The following is a 19305-nucleotide window of genomic DNA, read 5'->3' as shown; positions in this document are numbered from 1 at the left end:
TTGAGTTAAGGCAGGCCACTCTCATACTTTTATTGCATGAATATAAACTTATTTTTGCCGGACCAGTGCCTGCTAAGTTTGTTTGTTGATCTACCTTGCAATCATGTAGTCATTACATGACTAAAAGATGGATCGATAGAAATACACAGCAAAGTGTGTGTCAGGCGACACGATCTCTATGCCCCTCCTGTAATCTGAGAGATTGATCTGCGGATGCAGGGGGAGACGGGACATTGGTGCCTACAGACAGTCTGAAACACAGCTTTTCCAACACTGCCCACTTCTGCATTCCCTGCCACCCTGTTTAAACATTGCTCAACTCTGTATCTCCTGCCACGCTCTTTCAACATCATTAATCTCTGCATCCCCTGTTACCTCCTTTCTACACTGTTCACCTCTGCATCCCTGGCCAACCTCTTGCAACACTGCTCAATTTTGTTATTCCTGTCACCTTTTTCCAACACTGTTCACTTCTGCTCCCCTTGGCAATGCTGTGCACCTCTACAACCCTTTTCCAGCACTGTTCACCCCTGCACCCCGATGCAACACAGTTTTTTTCTGCACCCTTTGCCATCCTCTCCCAACATTTCTCCCCTCTGCATTCCCCGCAACTCTCTTTGAGTGCTGCACACCTCTGAATCCCGTTCCACCTCTTCCTACACTACTACCCCCTGTGCCTCTGCCAAACTCTCTTCCAGTGATGCTTACCTCTCTATCCTCTGCTATCCGTCTTCATGACTGCTCACCCATGCACTCCCTGCCACCCTCTTCCAACACTTCTCATCACTGCATTCTCTGCAACCCTCTTGCAATGCTGCTCACTTCTCCAACCTTATTTCAGCACTGTTTAAACCTGCAACCATCTTCTTTTCTGCACCCTTTGCCACCCTATTCCAACACTGCGCTGCTTGAAAACCCTCTTACAACACTGCTTATATCCCCTGTCACCCTCTTCCATCATTGTGCACCCCTGCATGCCCTGTCACACTCTTCCAGAGCTGCTCATCTCTGAACCTTTTACTGCCCTCTTTCAACTCTGCTTACTTCTGCACCTCCTGCCCCCTCTTACAGCACGTCTCACCTTTGCATGTCCTTCCATCCCCTTTAACATTTCTCACCTCTGTACATTCTGCCACCCCCCACCAACACTCCTCACCTTTGCATCCCCTGCTATTTGCAAGTAAAATGACTGATGGGTGGCCAGGGGCACGGCTTAGGGAAAAATGTATGTACCTAGCTGCTTTGCTTGCGCCATGAATGGACATCCTGGTTGGGTTTTTTCCAACTCCAGGAGGGGGACAACTACAATATGATTGCTTTAGGTCCAAAAATAGCACTCTATGGCAGCCAGTATCTTCAAGGAAGCCTCCCAGGTGGTTAGGTTCTTGCAGAACTCCAGATTCCTAGGTCCCAACACCTAAGGACATGATAGGTATTACAGTTTGTATTTTCACAGGGCAAAAGGCAAGGGGGAAAGACCATGTGCTTGACAGTGCCTCAGATAATTAATAAAACCCCCAGCATGCAACAGCAGCCACCCCCCAAGCATGCTGATTGGCCAGGTATTAAATAACCTTAACACAGAATGATATCTGTAGCACACCCTGCTCAAAAAAACGCATGCGGCAAGGGGCTAAGATGACACACTCTATGGATAACAAACTTGAGAACACTGACAGACACATAGCTAGGCTGACTAAAGCTCATTAGAAGATCATAAAATTGCAAAAAGAGAATTTGGAAATATGATATACAGTTTACATACAGTATATATACAGTTTATATACATGCATCACTTGCAAAAACTGAATTATATACTATTAAGCAATAATAATAGCAGTTGACCATTAAATATTGCCAGAATTTCTGGGGAAAACCTTTCATGTTACTAGAGCATATACGGTACATTCTTTAGATATACAGTTACTGGAAAAAGAGCATTGTACCTAATGGTACAAGAACAGACAGCAGTTTTTAAACTGTGTTCAGAGCCATATTTCAACATCATGATGCTCTAGAAACACCCTTTTCTACAAGCTCCTATCCTGATGTTTTAGTGGAGACGAATAATAGAGTGTGCTGTTGGAGGCAGCTTGATCTCTACTTTATATGCAAAACTACCTACACTGTATCAACTGTAGAAGGTATCATACAAGAGAAAGGAAAGATTGTAGACCAAGTGGCAGGCCAGCTCCCCTTCATAGCTAGCATGATAGGGCTAAATCTGTGGCTGCAGGGGTCTGCCCAGATGTAGAAGGCCTAAGGTCAACTACTACAACTGTCACTGTCATGAACACAGGTACAGTATTGAGCTCAATTTCCCCCAAGATAACCTCTGCAGTCCACAGGATGTTTCCATCTCTCTGTACCCACACAGAGACTTATTGCAGTTCCTGATAATTGGGGCTTCCAAAGTACAATCCCTCACACTACCAATAGTCAAGGCCAGGTGTGGGATGCTCAACATTCAATACTCATACAAAAGGTCACAGGATAGATATGAATACTTCACCCCTTTCTATACAAACAGACTGTAAGGATGCCTGGCCCCTTCTTTAGTTTGTTATCTCACTTTCTCTTCAGTCTAGCTCATACAGACACAGAGGGGTTGTTTTACTAAAACTAGAGAGTGAATAATATGGTGCAGCTCTGCAAAGAAACCAATGAGCTTCCAGTTTTTTTTTTGTCAAAGCTTAACTGAAAAAGCTGAAGTTAGAATCTGATTGACTACTATGCACAGTTGCACCAGATTTTGCACTTTCCAGTTTTAGTATCAACCCCAGAATGTCCAGTCAGTTTCGGGTTAAAATTTTTTAAGAACTTTACCTAATAAAACATATTAACAAACATCACATTTTTTTTTAGAGGTCTCCCAACAAAGTGGCTTGTACAGACTTTCCAACATAAGTCTGTTCATTTTTTTATGGGCAGGGGTGCTCACCAATGTGTAGGCATTCAGACAGCATCCTGTTTAAAAGTAAATGATCCTGCTGTTCTAAGCCAGTTAGCTATAAAGTAATTTGACAATAATTGGTTGCCACTTACTGTGGCACAGTAAGTCATGATGCCAATCCTAATGTGGGGCTTGCTCTTGCTCCTGCAACGGCCCCTGCTAATCATCCCGCGACCCTTAAATTCTCCAAAACCTTGGTAAAATAAATGACAGTCCTATTGCTTGATTATCAAAGGACAGAGCCTAATGGTCTAAAACCCTCTTACAAGATGGCTTCATGTTTCCTGAACTATAGTGAATTTTCTGACAAAAAATAACCCTTGCAACGCCCTCACCCTACAGTTTTCCTACTGAATGTAGCCACAAATGTCAGGTGAAACAAAATTGGGAAATATATACTAGTTTGTAGGCAGAGGCTTGGTGCTGCCCTCCCATTTCCCTGCTTTCCTAAGCACTGGCCCACAGGTGCCATTATGGCAAACACATCCCAGTTTGACGATGGAATATGGATGATAACTTTTATTATAATAATAATCAACTTGGTATTTTCAGTATTATTTTCATAGATATGATTGCTTTTATACTCAAGCTGCATATTCTTGACCCATAGACTATTGTCTCCAAAATCAAATATGGGTGATACAGTTATTTGTACCCCAGTTATAAATCTGGGAACATCTTGCTTGTTCCTTGATCCAAATATACCTGTCATTGTCAAGAAATCATCTGATAACTCTGGGTACATATACAGCCCTTTATTATTTGGATTAGATAAATAAATAAACAAGGTCTTAATGGATTTCAGTAGTTGGTAATTTGAACCTGCTTCACTGCAGCATTTCATTTCAGAATAATTTGTGACATGCACAGCTGATATTGATCATTTCTCCTACTATTGAAATCACAAATAATTTGCTCTGATATGAAAAACAGTAAACTAGTAGCCTTCCAATACATTCAAAAAGTAATGCCACTACACAGCCATTGTAATTTTGAATGTAAAAAAACATTAAAAATAGATTGAGATTGAAGTTTTTAATAAAAACACACCCCATGGAGTTCTGCTGCCATGTCTGTAGCAATGACAAATATATGTAAACAGACAACTCACATGAGAAGCATTAAAGCAAATAAAGAAAAATGATTGTGCAACATTAAGTAAATCTAACAACGACAACTATTGTACTGCTTATGCTTAAGAAACAACGTGACATTTTTTAGTTTTTTTTCAAAATTTAAATCCCCGATCATCCCAAGCTTGCTCCTAGTTTCACCATAACAAGCTATCCTATAGAGTATATCTATCCTATATATTTTAAATGACAAACCATTCTAACCACTATCAAACAGCATGCATTAAATAAACCTTAAACAATAGCTCCACCTCCTGCTATAATTACAGCATGAGCACAGTTCAATTGAGTAAATATATGCTCTTCCTGTTCCTAGGTTAAAGCGGAGTTCCACCCAAAAGTGGAACTTCCGCTCATTTTTTCTCCTCCCCCCCTTCGGTGCCACATTTGTCACCTTTCGGGGGGAGGGTGGAGTGGATACCTGTCTTTGACAGGTATCCTGTCCCCACTTCCTGGAGCTGTGGCCGTTGACGTCACTGCTCGGCTCCCTCCTTCTTCCCCTACCCCTGGGCCAGTAGGAGACAGGAACGGACCCTCGTGAATACGCAGTAGGGTTTCCGGCGTGAAACCGTAACGCTACACTGCCAGATTCCCTTACCCACAATGGAAACATCTGCTGCGGTGCCGACATCGCTGGACTCCAGGACAGGTAAGTGTCTTAATATTAAAAGCCAGCAGCTACAGTATGTGTAGCTGCTGGCTTTTAATTTTTGCAGCGGTGGGCGGACCTCCACTTTAAGTAATATGAACAGGAAGTTTATGAAGGTTATAGAAAAAAAATGTAGTTATTTTCTCAGGATGTATTTTTATGTCCTTCAGATATCTCTGTGATTTACACATTTAAGGATAAACATATATTGAATTGAAAAGATGCACAACATTTTTGTGTGGAATGAAGAAAGTGATTTGCAGCAGTGAGATTAGTAAAATATTGATTCTGATTTTCACTTTTAACAAAATATATATTTACATAGTTGATGAGGTTGAAAAAAGACACAAGTCCATCAAGTCCAAACTGTGTGTGTGCTTTTATGTCAGTATTACATTGTATATGCACTGGGCCTTATTTAATAAGTCTGAGACTGTCATTAAAATACAGTTAAATTGACTTAAATGATCCAGTGCAGCACCAAATGTTCATTAATGCATAAGTACTGTTCAGGCCATACAAAGCATAAGAACTGTCTAATTAATTACGGGCTAATGTAAAGGACATTGTATTGAAATGACTAAATGTTCATTTTATTGGAATACATAGTGCTAGAAAATGCTTTAGGTTTTCTATGGTAGATTGTATTGGAAATTATTTGGTGCAATATAGTTGACACGCTATTCAAATAATTTCAGTGTCAAAATAAATAATTTTATGTAAATGCTAAAGTGTTGCATTCAATAGTATATCACATTTTTCTTTTTAAGGGCGACAGAGGAGAGGCAGGTCCCATAGGACCACCTGGACCACCTGGAAAACAAGTAAGTTGCACTTTTAAATGCCTACCTACTTGATCAAGAATCTACACTATACTATATAATATTCTATTATCTTACTGTGATCTATTATGCACTTGCACACACTCTTGTATACCAACAATGATATTATATACAAATTTTATAGAGAAACTCTAAGAATCTTTTTTCAGGAAGCAAATGTAGCTATGGACAGAAATGCAAAAGATGTTCTATGGCTGGATCTAATGAACACAGCTATGAATAGCCTCATTCACTGTAGACTAACCACTATTTACACAGCACAGCAGCAACAGAAGGGAATATACACAGTCCTTTGTGAAAGAATGCACTGTTGGAAGGAATGTAAATCATGGGTTGGGAAGGGGGGAAGTTGGGGTTTATCTCACAAGGGAAACACAGAATGAATATTTCAGTCTGCTTTATTTTTGACTTGCTTTATTTAAAGTAATTTAATTTACAATTCAATTTAAATCTGATCTATAATACCACAATCTATGCCCTCAAATTGTATATTCTGTTTGCTGAATTCTAATATGTGATTGCTTTTTAAGGGTTCCAGAGGAGATCCTGGATTCTTAGGCTTGCCAGGACCCCCTGGTCTTCCAGGACATAAAGGTGACAGGGTGAGTCTTACACAATACATACACATTGATAAACACGAAAGCTTAAATGGTCCAAAGACACGACTGCAAAATAAAGCTTCAGTCAGCACATTATCCACATACATGGATATATATTGACTCAACGTGTCAACTAATAACTGTGTATTTAAAGGGTCAGCCCACCCAAAACTAATATTCCCATGTTGAGTAAGAACCCATGCACAATTAATCACCTGATGTCTTATATATCTCATTAAATAATCTGGAGATAACTTCCCACTGGCTTCCTTTAAATTTTAAATAGTCTCTCTTCTTCTGCAGTAAAATTATTCTATATACATATCTAAATATGTTTGAAATGTGTGAAATGAATGAATTCATTGATTTCACATACCACAATGGCCATACCAGATGACCTGACTTAAAAATTCCGTTCATGAGAGCTTACCAGCGGTGCCCATGACATGAAACGTTAAAGGGAGGCTGAGCCTACAGGTAACTAACAAAAACAAAATGTTTTGACAGGAGTCATCTTTATTTCTTTTAATAGTAAGCAGTAGCCGGTGTGGTAGATGCGAACTGTAAATGTAATCTTTTTTTCCCCTATGAAACCATGACACCATTGCAGTACAATACTGACATTTGACTTTATAACAAATGAGCTTATTCCTGCTGGCTAGACAGCAGGTAACAGTGAGGACTTGTAATTAAGAAAATGAGAAGCAGCACTTTTTGGCTACAAATGCATATTTGAGATAGACCTGGAACATTGGCAAATTATGCAGAGCTAATGATAACAGTGAGCATAACAATACTGTTTCTTCTAGCTATGAAGTACATAAAGAAAATGCAGGATCCCATTCTGAATCTGAATCTTAATTAACCACTTAAGCCCCGGACCATATTGCTGCCTAAAGACCCAAGGTGTTTTTACAGTTTGGGACTGCGTCGCTTTAACAGACAATTGTGCGGTCGTGCGACGTGGCTCCCAAACAAAATTGGCGTCCTTTTTTCCCCACAAATAGAGCTTTCTTTTGGTGGTATTTGATCACCTCGGCGGTTTTTATTTTTTGCGCTATAAACAAAAATACGACAATTTTGAAAAAAATGCAATATTTTTTACTTTTTGCTATAATAAATATCCCCCAAAAACATATATACATTTTTTTTCCCTCAGTTTAGGGCGATACGTATTCTTGTACCTATTTTTGGTAAAAAAAATCGCAATAAGCGTTTATCGATTGGTTTGCGCAAAATTTATAGCGTTTACAAAATAGGGGATAGTTTTATTGCATTTTTATAAAAAATTTTTTTTTTACTACTAATGGCGGCGATCAGCGATTTTTTTCGTGAGTGCGACATTATGGCGGACACTTCGGACAATTTTGACACATTTTTGGGACCATTGTCATTTTCACAGCAAAAAATGCATTTAAATTGCATTCTTTATTGTGAAAATGACAGTTGCAGTTTGGGAGTTAACCACAGGTGGCGCTGTAGGATTTGGTGTACACTGTGTGTGTGTTTACAACTGTAGGGGGGTGTGGCTGTAGGAATGACGTCATCGATCGAGTCTCCCTACATAAGGGATCACTCGATCGATGCAGCGCCATAGTGAAGCACGGGGAAGCCGTGTTTACACATGGCTCTCCCCGTTCTTCAGCTCCGGGGAGCGATCGCGACGGAGCGGCTAAAAACAAATAGCCGCGCTGTCGTCCCGGATCGCTCCCCGAGGGGACCCGACCGCCGCAAGTCGCGGGGGGTCCCGATTGGACCCCCGACCCACGTCTAGGCAGGGACGTACAGGTACGCCAATGTGCCTGTACGTGCCATTCTGCCGACGTATATGTACATGCGGCGGTCGGGAAGGGGTTAATAATTTTGTATGATGAAGATGATATTTGAACTTAATGGCATCCTAGTGGTAAATAGTTTAACTCACATGAATGTGAGCATTGTTGTTTTATTGATTCAATGAGAATTAAGTTGGGAGAAACAAAAGAGTGCATTTGAGATTTTAGTATAGCTGTACAAATACATGAGCTTATTTTTTCATTAGTGTCCATGATCATTTAAAACATAAGGCCACAAATGGAGTGCACACGTCTTGGAACTGTAAAATTACCTTTAAAATCCTTTATTTTTCAAAATAAGAGAACTGCATTGCCATTCAGTTAAAAAAAAATATTTTATTTAAATGTAATTTTAATAGCTCACACATTGGAGTGATTCACTAAAGGAGTTGAGAATCATCACACAATAAATTGTGGATATTTATTTAATGTGAAAAACAAATTTATGTTCACTTTGAACATCCAATGATGTGCAAATAAATAAACAAACAAACATTTGCTTTGCTGGAGATTCTACACTGACCACCACCATAATGGAGTTGCTACACTGGCCACCAATGTAATGGGAAATTTACACTTACCATCAATGTATAGGGGAATTGTATGCTGACTGCCAATGTGAGGGGTCATTTCACACTGACCACAAATGTAATAGATTCTACGCTGACGAAAAAAATAATGGAGGATTCTACAATGACCACCAATGTAACAGGGGCATTAACAATGACCACCAATGCAATGGAGGTTTTACTCTCACCAGGCATTTACTCGTAAGGGTCTTTACGATGCCCACCAATTTAATGTGCGATTTTACCCTGGCCATCAATGTAATGGGAAGATTTACACTGACCACCAATTTAGCAAGGTCATTTACACTGGTGGGAAGCAGAAGGGTGAACCTGTAAGCAGTAGCCGGTGTGGTAGATGCGAACTGTAAATGTAATCTTTTTTTCCCCTATGAAACCATGACACCATTGCAGTACAATACTGACATTTGACTTTATAACAAATGAGCTTATTCCTGCTGGCTAGACAGCAGGTAACAGTGAGGACTTGTAATTAAGAAAATGAGAAGCAGCACTTTTTGGCTACAAATGCATATTTGAGATAGACCTGGAACATTGGCAAATTATGCAGAGCTAATGATAACAGTGAGCATAACAATACTGTTTCTTCTAGCTATGAAGTACATAAAGAAAATGCAGGATCCCATTCTGAATCTGAATCTTAATTAACCACTTAAGCCCCGGACCATATTGCTGCCTAAAGACCCAAGGTGTTTTTACAGTTTGGGACTGCGTCGCTTTAACAGACAATTGTGCGGTCGTGCGACGTGGCTCCCAAACAAAATTGGCGTCCTTTTTTCCCCACAAATAGAGCTTTCTTTTGGTGGTATTTGATCACCTCGGCGGTTTTTATTTTTTGCGCTATAAACAAAAATACGACAATTTTGAAAAAAATGCAATATTTTTTACTTTTTGCTATAATAAATATCCCCCAAAAACATATATACATTTTTTTTCCCTCAGTTTAGGGCGATACGTATTCTTGTACCTATTTTTGGTAAAAAAAATCGCAATAAGCGTTTATCGATTGGTTTGCGCAAAATTTATAGCGTTTACAAAATAGGGGATAGTTTTATTGCATTTTTATAAAAAATTTTTTTTTTACTACTAATGGCGGCGATCAGCGATTTTTTTCGTGAGTGCGACATTATGGCGGACACTTCGGACAATTTTGACACATTTTTGGGACCATTGTCATTTTCACAGCAAAAAATGCATTTAAATTGCATTCTTTATTGTGAAAATGACAGTTGCAGTTTGGGAGTTAACCACAGGTGGCGCTGTAGGATTTGGTGTACACTGTGTGTGTGTTTACAACTGTAGGGGGGTGTGGCTGTAGGAATGACGTCATCGATCGAGTCTCCCTACATAAGGGATCACTCGATCGATGCAGCGCCATAGTGAAGCACGGGGAAGCCGTGTTTACACATGGCTCTCCCCGTTCTTCAGCTCCGGGGAGCGATCGCGACGGAGCGGCTAAAAACAAATAGCCGCGCTGTCGTCCCGGATCGCTCCCCGAGGGGACCCGACCGCCGCAAGTCGCGGGGGGTCCCGATTGGACCCCCGACCCACGTCTAGGCAGGGACGTACAGGTACGCCAATGTGCCTGTACGTGCCATTCTGCCGACGTATATGTACATGCGGCGGTCGGGAAGGGGTTAATAATTTTGTATGATGAAGATGATATTTGAACTTAATGGCATCCTAGTGGTAAATAGTTTAACTCACATGAATGTGAGCATTGTTGTTTTATTGATTCAATGAGAATTAAGTTGGGAGAAACAAAAGAGTGCATTTGAGATTTTAGTATAGCTGTACAAATACATGAGCTTATTTTTTCATTAGTGTCCATGATCATTTAAAACATAAGGCCACAAATGGAGTGCACACGTCTTGGAACTGTAAAATTACCTTTAAAATCCTTTATTTTTCAAAATAAGAGAACTGCATTGCCATTCAGTTAAAAAAAAATATTTTATTTAAATGTAATTTTAATAGCTCACACATTGGAGTGATTCACTAAAGGAGTTGAGAATCATCACACAATAAATTGTGGATATTTATTTAATGTGAAAAACAAATTTATGTTCACTTTGAACATCCAATGATGTGCAAATAAATAAACAAACAAACATTTGCTTTGCTGGAGATTCTACACTGACCACCACCATAATGGAGTTGCTACACTGGCCACCAATGTAATGGGAAATTTACACTTACCATCAATGTATAGGGGAATTGTATGCTGACTGCCAATGTGAGGGGTCATTTCACACTGACCACAAATGTAATAGATTCTACGCTGACGAAAAAAATAATGGAGGATTCTACAATGACCACCAATGTAACAGGGGCATTAACAATGACCACCAATGCAATGGAGGTTTTACTCTCACCAGGCATTTACTCGTAAGGGTCTTTACGATGCCCACCAATTTAATGTGCGATTTTACCCTGGCCATCAATGTAATGGGAAGATTTACACTGACCACCAATTTAGCAAGGTCATTTACACTGGTGGGAAGCAGAAGGGTGAACCTGTAAGCAGTAGCCGGTGTGGTAGATGCGAACTGTAAATGTAATCTTTTTTTCCCCTATGAAACCATGACACCATTGCAGTACAATACTGACATTTGACTTTATAACAAATGAGCTTATTCCTGCTGGCTAGACAGCAGGTAACAGTGAGGACTTGTAATTAAGAAAATGAGAAGCAGCACTTTTTGGCTACAAATGCATATTTGAGATAGACCTGGAACATTGGCAAATTATGCAGAGCTAATGATAACAGTGAGCATAACAATACTGTTTCTTCTAGCTATGAAGTACATAAAGAAAATGCAGGATCCCATTCTGAATCTGAATCTTAATTAACCACTTAAGCCCCGGACCATATTGCTGCCTAAAGACCCAAGGTGTTTTTACAGTTTGGGACTGCGTCGCTTTAACAGACAATTGTGCGGTCGTGCGACGTGGCTCCCAAACAAAATTGGCGTCCTTTTTTCCCCACAAATAGAGCTTTCTTTTGGTGGTATTTGATCACCTCGGCGGTTTTTATTTTTTGCGCTATAAACAAAAATACGACAATTTTGAAAAAAATGCAATATTTTTTACTTTTTGCTATAATAAATATCCCCCAAAAACATATATACATTTTTTTTCCCTCAGTTTAGGGCGATACGTATTCTTGTACCTATTTTTGGTAAAAAAAATCGCAATAAGCGTTTATCGATTGGTTTGCGCAAAATTTATAGCGTTTACAAAATAGGGGATAGTTTTATTGCATTTTTATAAAAAATTTTTTTTTTACTACTAATGGCGGCGATCAGCGATTTTTTTCGTGAGTGCGACATTATGGCGGACACTTCGGACAATTTTGACACATTTTTGGGACCATTGTCATTTTCACAGCAAAAAATGCATTTAAATTGCATTCTTTATTGTGAAAATGACAGTTGCAGTTTGGGAGTTAACCACAGGTGGCGCTGTAGGATTTGGTGTACACTGTGTGTGTGTTTACAACTGTAGGGGGGTGTGGCTGTAGGAATGACGTCATCGATCGAGTCTCCCTACATAAGGGATCACTCGATCGATGCAGCGCCATAGTGAAGCACGGGGAAGCCGTGTTTACACATGGCTCTCCCCGTTCTTCAGCTCCGGGGAGCGATCGCGACGGAGCGGCTAAAAACAAATAGCCGCGCTGTCGTCCCGGATCGCTCCCCGAGGGGACCCGACCGCCGCAAGTCGCGGGGGGTCCCGATTGGACCCCCGACCCACGTCTAGGCAGGGACGTACAGGTACGCCAATGTGCCTGTACGTGCCATTCTGCCGACGTATATGTACATGCGGCGGTCGGGAAGGGGTTAATAATTTTGTATGATGAAGATGATATTTGAACTTAATGGCATCCTAGTGGTAAATAGTTTAACTCACATGAATGTGAGCATTGTTGTTTTATTGATTCAATGAGAATTAAGTTGGGAGAAACAAAAGAGTGCATTTGAGATTTTAGTATAGCTGTACAAATACATGAGCTTATTTTTTCATTAGTGTCCATGATCATTTAAAACATAAGGCCACAAATGGAGTGCACACGTCTTGGAACTGTAAAATTACCTTTAAAATCCTTTATTTTTCAAAATAAGAGAACTGCATTGCCATTCAGTTAAAAAAAAATATTTTATTTAAATGTAATTTTAATAGCTCACACATTGGAGTGATTCACTAAAGGAGTTGAGAATCATCACACAATAAATTGTGGATATTTATTTAATGTGAAAAACAAATTTATGTTCACTTTGAACATCCAATGATGTGCAAATAAATAAACAAACAAACATTTGCTTTGCTGGAGATTCTACACTGACCACCACCATAATGGAGTTGCTACACTGGCCACCAATGTAATGGGAAATTTACACTTACCATCAATGTATAGGGGAATTGTATGCTGACTGCCAATGTGAGGGGTCATTTCACACTGACCACAAATGTAATAGATTCTACGCTGACGAAAAAAATAATGGAGGATTCTACAATGACCACCAATGTAACAGGGGCATTAACAATGACCACCAATGCAATGGAGGTTTTACTCTCACCAGGCATTTACTCGTAAGGGTCTTTACGATGCCCACCAATTTAATGTGCGATTTTACCCTGGCCATCAATGTAATGGGAAGATTTACACTGACCACCAATTTAGCAAGGTCATTTACACTGGTGGGAAGCAGAAGGGTGAACCTGTCATGGTCACCCCTCTGCTACATGGCTATATTGATATTTTTTATCACAGAACAACTTAATTCCATCGAACTCCACTTTAGATACTTGTTCATTTTAAATGCTTAGTTCGTTTTCAGGACTTGGGAGTCAATAAATCATTAGTGGGATCCTATTTTGGGTTCCAATCAATGTGCTACAACCTTGGACTAGCATATGGAATAGCATGCACCTACTATGGATTAAAACAAAAACACACCACAAGTCAGTTTTTAATTGTGGAATTTGTTGTAGAGAGCTTAAAGTGTATCTAAACTCAGAATTTCAATATGTGACAGTTTTCCAGTCCTTAGATATGATGGCTGCATTAGGTTCCAATTTTTAGGCTTTCTTTATTTGTATTTGACCCCGGTGATCTTGACAGTAGCACACGCCTGTTCATTTATGACAACACTTACTCCCCACACTTAATCTATGGAAGAGTGGTGTTGTCACCTAAGTCTGCTCTCCTGTTTTGGATAAAATACCACCCCCACTAATCTCAATTACATAGAGGGATTTTGCTTTATAGTTTACAGAAGATAGCTGTGAAAGATGATTGTTCAAGATTTCAGTTCAGTCTATAGGAAGTTATAAGGCTTCCAATAGAAACAACAGGTATTTTTCCACACTTTCTGAAAATGTACTTTGCTTAAAATACTTTTTAAAGTGGAGCTCCACCCAAAAAGGAGAAGCTCCGCTTGTTTGCCTCCTCCACGCCTCCGCTGTCACATTTGGCACCTGTTGGGGGAAGGAGAGGGTACATAGTTTGGATAGGTAACCGCTCCCACTTCTGACTTAGTTCGCTGCAAACTTAGGCGGAAGTTTGCCTCCTTCCCAAAGCCTTCTGGGACATTTCACAGGTCTCAGAAGCCCATTCATAAAGCGCAGCATGCTTTGCGCATGCATAGTAGGAAATCAGCAGTGAATCCACAAGGCTTCGCTGCCAGTTTCCCTTAGTCAAGATGGCGGCTATTGGTTCAGGTGAAGACACCGCTGGATGCCTGAATAGGTAAGTGCCCTATTATTACAAGTTAGCAGCTACAGTATTTGTAGCTGCTGACTTCTATTTTTTTCTAAAGGAGCCTGAAGCTCCTCTTTATTGCAGCTTACACGTATTCAGATGTGGTGGCTGTATTAGAGGACATGAAGAGCATTTCATTACAATAATTTAAAAAAAATATGCAAAATTTACACTTTTAGCACACTCTGCATGAAATAATTTTTCACATTAGCAGTTGATTTGGTACAGCAATTACAACAATCACAACTCAACAGGTTATTTTTGTTTCTAGAGATGCCAAAGGTAAAATTAGGTAAACGCTAGTAAGATATGGATTCTGGGTATACCCTGCTAAGAAGCTAATTGAGAAGCTCTTTAATGTAAAATTAGGTCTAACCTCCATGGCAAATCTGGTGTTTTATTTTTTAAATAATTTGCAACTAGCCGGCTTGTTTTTAATACAATTTAAATGCAGTTAATGGCAGTTAATGGCAGCAATGCTTTTTACTTGCAGTAAATTATTGCTGCAATTTTTTTTTACAGTTATGCAAAGCCATCAAATTCACCCATGGTGAATATAAGAATGTGCTTTTAAATATAAGAGCTACCCACTGATTTGTCATAAACAGTCCAATGGGTGGGGGTGAAGCGCAGGATATGAATACTCTACCAATAGTAGCATAGGTGTGTGCAGCCTATTGCATTAGGATGCACCCCTAAGCTCAAGCACACATGCATGCGTGCGTGTGTACTGACTAAATTGTGCTCAGCCCAGCTTACCTTCTCCTGGTAGACTGAAGTCTGTCCCACACTGCAGGCTGTGTTTACTCCTCCCTCTCCTGCCCACTCCAGCTGCCGACACCTTCTGTTGTAAGGTCAAAAAAAGACATGCTGAGGAAGGGGGCAGGTACAGTGCATTCCCATTGTCCAAAATGCAGCAGAGATTTGGAGCAACTGTAGCCTCTGGCTTTTTACAGACACTGCATGATTGGCATCCTTGGCGATTAAGGTGTGCCCAGGCACACCCCATGCACATGCCTATTAATAGTAGTGAAAGCCCTAGTGGAGCCAACTGACCACCCAAAAAAGGAGATCCCTGAAAAATACTCATTACTCAAGTTGAGTAGTTTACATACAGTTGCACCAGAAAGAGTGCCAAACAATCCAAGAGCCCAACGTTAAAAATTCATAAAAATCCAAAATGAATTTTTAGGTAATATTGGCCAAAGCTATCCTTTGGCTTACCCAAGTACTACAGATTGTTAGCAACGGTAAACCTCTCAACCATGCTCTTGTCAACCAACTCCAATGGTGACGGAACGGGAGGGTTGGCAGAGTATCGCTGTCTGTGTTGATGGACACAGCAGCGAGTCTTGGGAGCGAGCCCCCACAAGTGCCCCATGACAATTGGTTTCCTATTAGGGGCACCAGCAAAAGAGGAGGAGCCAAGAGCGCCAGTGTGAACCCCAGAAGGAGGAGGATCGGGCAGCTCTGTGACATTCTATTCAGGGAAGTATAGACATGTTTGTTGTTGTAAAGGATTTTTATTTTTTTAAATATCTTCAACTTCAGTCCATGACACAGCTTACTTGAAAGATGTATAGCCTTTTTTTAAAAAGCGTGCAAACCAGCCTTATGCAATACTGTGGTACATATATGCTAGGAGTAATAAAAATAATAATATTGCAAATGCTGTATGCAAATGCAAATATTGTAGATAATTGTATACTTCCTTATGTGAAGTATATTCTCTAAATGTGAAACAAATCTAAAATAAAATAAATATGCTTTATTTTATGTGAGAAAAATGAACACTCACCACATCTGTAAATATGAATATTATTTTTGATGTATCGTTGTGTGATTCAATAAGGGTTTTAGCTGTTCTGTAATCTAAAATAGAAATTTGTTAGAGCAGAGTGGGCATATATTATTTAATTTTACAAATACTGATTGCTGAACCCTTTACAGATCACATACTTTTTTTTCACTGCATTAGTTTACCTGTGTTATATTTCACAGTGAATTGCTTATGTTATACTTTACATCCATCTTTCATTTCCTTAATAATCTGTGTGATCCTTTGATCAATTACAGACAGTCTGAGCATTCACTTCTGTATGTACAATTCAATGAATGGCATAACTTAGTGCTCTGTGCGCCATGTGTCTTCTTTTTATTTATTTACTTTTTGTTTTGATTACGTTTGCTGAAGGTTTAGTCTTACTGAATGCATTTTAGTTACGCATACTTACAAAGGTAAAGCCCAAACATAGTGTAATTTCTATCCCTTGGTGGTGCAAAAACATCTGTACAGCACATGTACCAGAATTGTTAGGTTAGTAGTAAAGTAAAATCATGATCACAAGTAGAAAACCATAAAAGCAGTTAATATTATATTGTGTGTTATTTCATAAGATTAGATTCTGCATATTATTTGTATAGTTCTTTGTAAGAGCAAGGTCTTGTGGCAAACCATTTGGGTTATTTAAATGCATTATTTATAAATGGGTTTTTTAAATCTATAATTGATTTTGGTCTGAGGATCACGAAAGAGAAGAAAACAAATCAATATCTATGCCACCCCCCATCAATATTAGATATCTTGCAATTCTCATTAATAATAAATTATTTCTAGATCCGGAAGATGCACCCACCTGAATGTAAGCTCAAAGGAGTTGATTTACTAAAGGAAAATAGCTGTTTACTTTGCAAGGAAATGTTTATTTTGTAAGGGGATTTTCCTTTAGCTTCACCTTGCAAAGAATATACGTACAATCACATGCAAGTGAAATAAATAAAAAAAAGGTGTTTTTACTTGCAAATAATAGAATGGTGGAAATCAGAAGAGCTTTACCTTATTTACCACGCTAAATGAAAAATTCCCTTACAAATAGCAAAATCCCAGTCTGTTTGCTTTAGTAAATCAACCCCATAATGTTTTCCTTTCCCCTGTCTTCTGCTACACGCCCTATCTCTTGCATGTGTGCGGGAAAGTTGTATAGAATTTTCCTACCCAAGCAGTGCTGTTCACTGTATCAGTGTGGATGAGAAGGGAATGCCTACTTGTGACTGCAACAACTGTCAGTCAGGAGTCATTATCATACAGTGCAGGTTCTAACCTGGTAAGCAGCACTACTAAACTAGAAATGTTATGTACAGTACAGCCTTCCATCGTAAAGGTGATGTTGTGACAATCTGGATAAGTTATGGGAAAGGGTAGCTTTCAATATTGGGGAGGGGGGCAGGAAACAAGAAAAAGTAGGCATGAATAAAATGATACCTATGAGAATGTACAAAATATAACATGGGACAGGATGAATGAACAGCATATAGCTGTAGTGGCTGGTAGATTGGAACTGAGAAATAATTTGCTGAAAGAGTAACTGTTAAAAAAAAATGGAAGCTAAGGCGGGTCAAGGAGATATACATAGGGGGTTATTTACGAAAAGCAAATCCACTTTGCACTACAAGTGCACTGTAGGTTCACTTGAAAGTGCACTTGGAAGTGCAGTCACTGTAGATCTGAGGGGGACATGCAAGGACAATAAAAAACAGCGTATTTGCTTGCGCATGATTGGATGATAAAATCAGCAGAGCTTCCCCTAATTTCAGATCTTCTCCTCAGATCTAAAGCAACTGCACTTACAAGTGCACTTGTACTGAAAAGTGGATTTGCTTTTAGTACATCAACACCATAGAAGTACTCACTCAAGCTGCTACACTGCAGGACCCAAATCAGGTTTAAAGTAGAACTATGGACAAAACTTTTTTTTACATTTGAGATAGAGCAAGAGAGGAATTATAACCCCTGTCAGGTTTTTTTTTTCACCATCTGTGTCCCATTGTGGAGATTTCCCTTCACTTTCTGACCCATAGCCAAACAGGAAGTGAGAGGAAATCCCTGCAAATTAAGGGAATTCCTTGAGGACCCCCCTGGTCACTAGAATTAGCGTCCCATTGGAAGATTTCCCATCTATTACTTTTCCGGGGGAAAACGCAAAATGTGAGATTTTCTTTTACTTTCAGTTTCAATGATATTGGTAAACAGGACAAATACAAAGGGAGAATCTCCTTAACTGGGGTACAGATAGCAAAAACAAACAAACGGACAAGCGTTCTAATCGCTCTCCACACAAAAAAAAAAGTTTTACCTGTAGTTATACTTTAATTCCTTGCAAACAGACATAAGATAAAGGGACTATTCCATTTTCCAGGTGGAAAATAAACCAATCCCAGAAAAAAGCCAGGTCTAACATGCTGGAAAATCAGTGTGTGAGGTAAAATAAAAATGAGCTAAAGTAGCCCATTATGCTGCTATGGGAGAAAACCTGAAGGGGGAGCCTGACCCATGCACTTATTCTGTGACCAAAACAGCCTCATGGTTTTTCTGGTTCATCCTCCACTTAATAATTGCGCATTGCTTGGTTTGTGGGCAGCCACATCAGTCAAGGTTTGAGATAACGATTGGGGGGTGAAGGCTACTGGTTTAGGGAAGTACCCTAAACCTGTATGTGAATTGACACATCTGTAGGATGTATGTAAGCAACACTGACATTTGCAAAGGAAAAAAATGCTGGTAAATGAAATTTCCCTCCCAACTTGTTTTTTTTTTTTTGTATAAAATAGCATAGAAATACCCCAAAATGATAAAATACTAGACTCTTAGGGGTTTCACCAGTATTTTGGGGACATGTTCATGCTGTAATTTACCATCAATTTCAACATGTCATGCCCTCAACTTTGGGGTCCCCCTTGACAAAGCACCTTGTCCTTATGTTGATGAGGACAAGAGACTCTTCCCTACAACCCTTGCCTGGTGGTTGTGGCGGTCTGTAGGTGGAGGCTTATTGGAATCTGGAAGCCCCCTTTAACACAGTGGTGTCCAGATAATACACCCCCACCCTGTAGTACTTCTACTCATTCATGAAAAAGTCAGTAAATTAAAATACCTATGTTCAGAC

General features: G+C 39.5%; 1 protein-coding gene across 1 annotated transcript in view; it reads left to right on the top strand.

The window, feature by feature from the left end:
* The window catches only part of COL9A1 (collagen type IX alpha 1 chain), a 184884-nt gene that overhangs the window by 130846 nt on the left and 34733 nt on the right, over nucleotides 1–19305 (top strand). The window contains exons 29-30 of the mRNA XM_040349913.1: nucleotides 5506–5559; nucleotides 6108–6179. Of these exons, the coding sequence (XP_040205847.1) occupies nucleotides 5506–5559; nucleotides 6108–6179 (126 nt within the window). The remainder of the gene's footprint in view (nucleotides 1–5505; nucleotides 5560–6107; nucleotides 6180–19305) is intronic.

Source organism: Rana temporaria, chromosome 4 (assembly GCF_905171775.1).
Source record: "Rana temporaria chromosome 4, aRanTem1.1, whole genome shotgun sequence".
NCBI classification, from domain to species: domain Eukaryota; kingdom Metazoa; phylum Chordata; class Amphibia; order Anura; family Ranidae; genus Rana; species Rana temporaria.
This window is presented reverse-complemented; position numbering and strand designations above follow the sequence as displayed.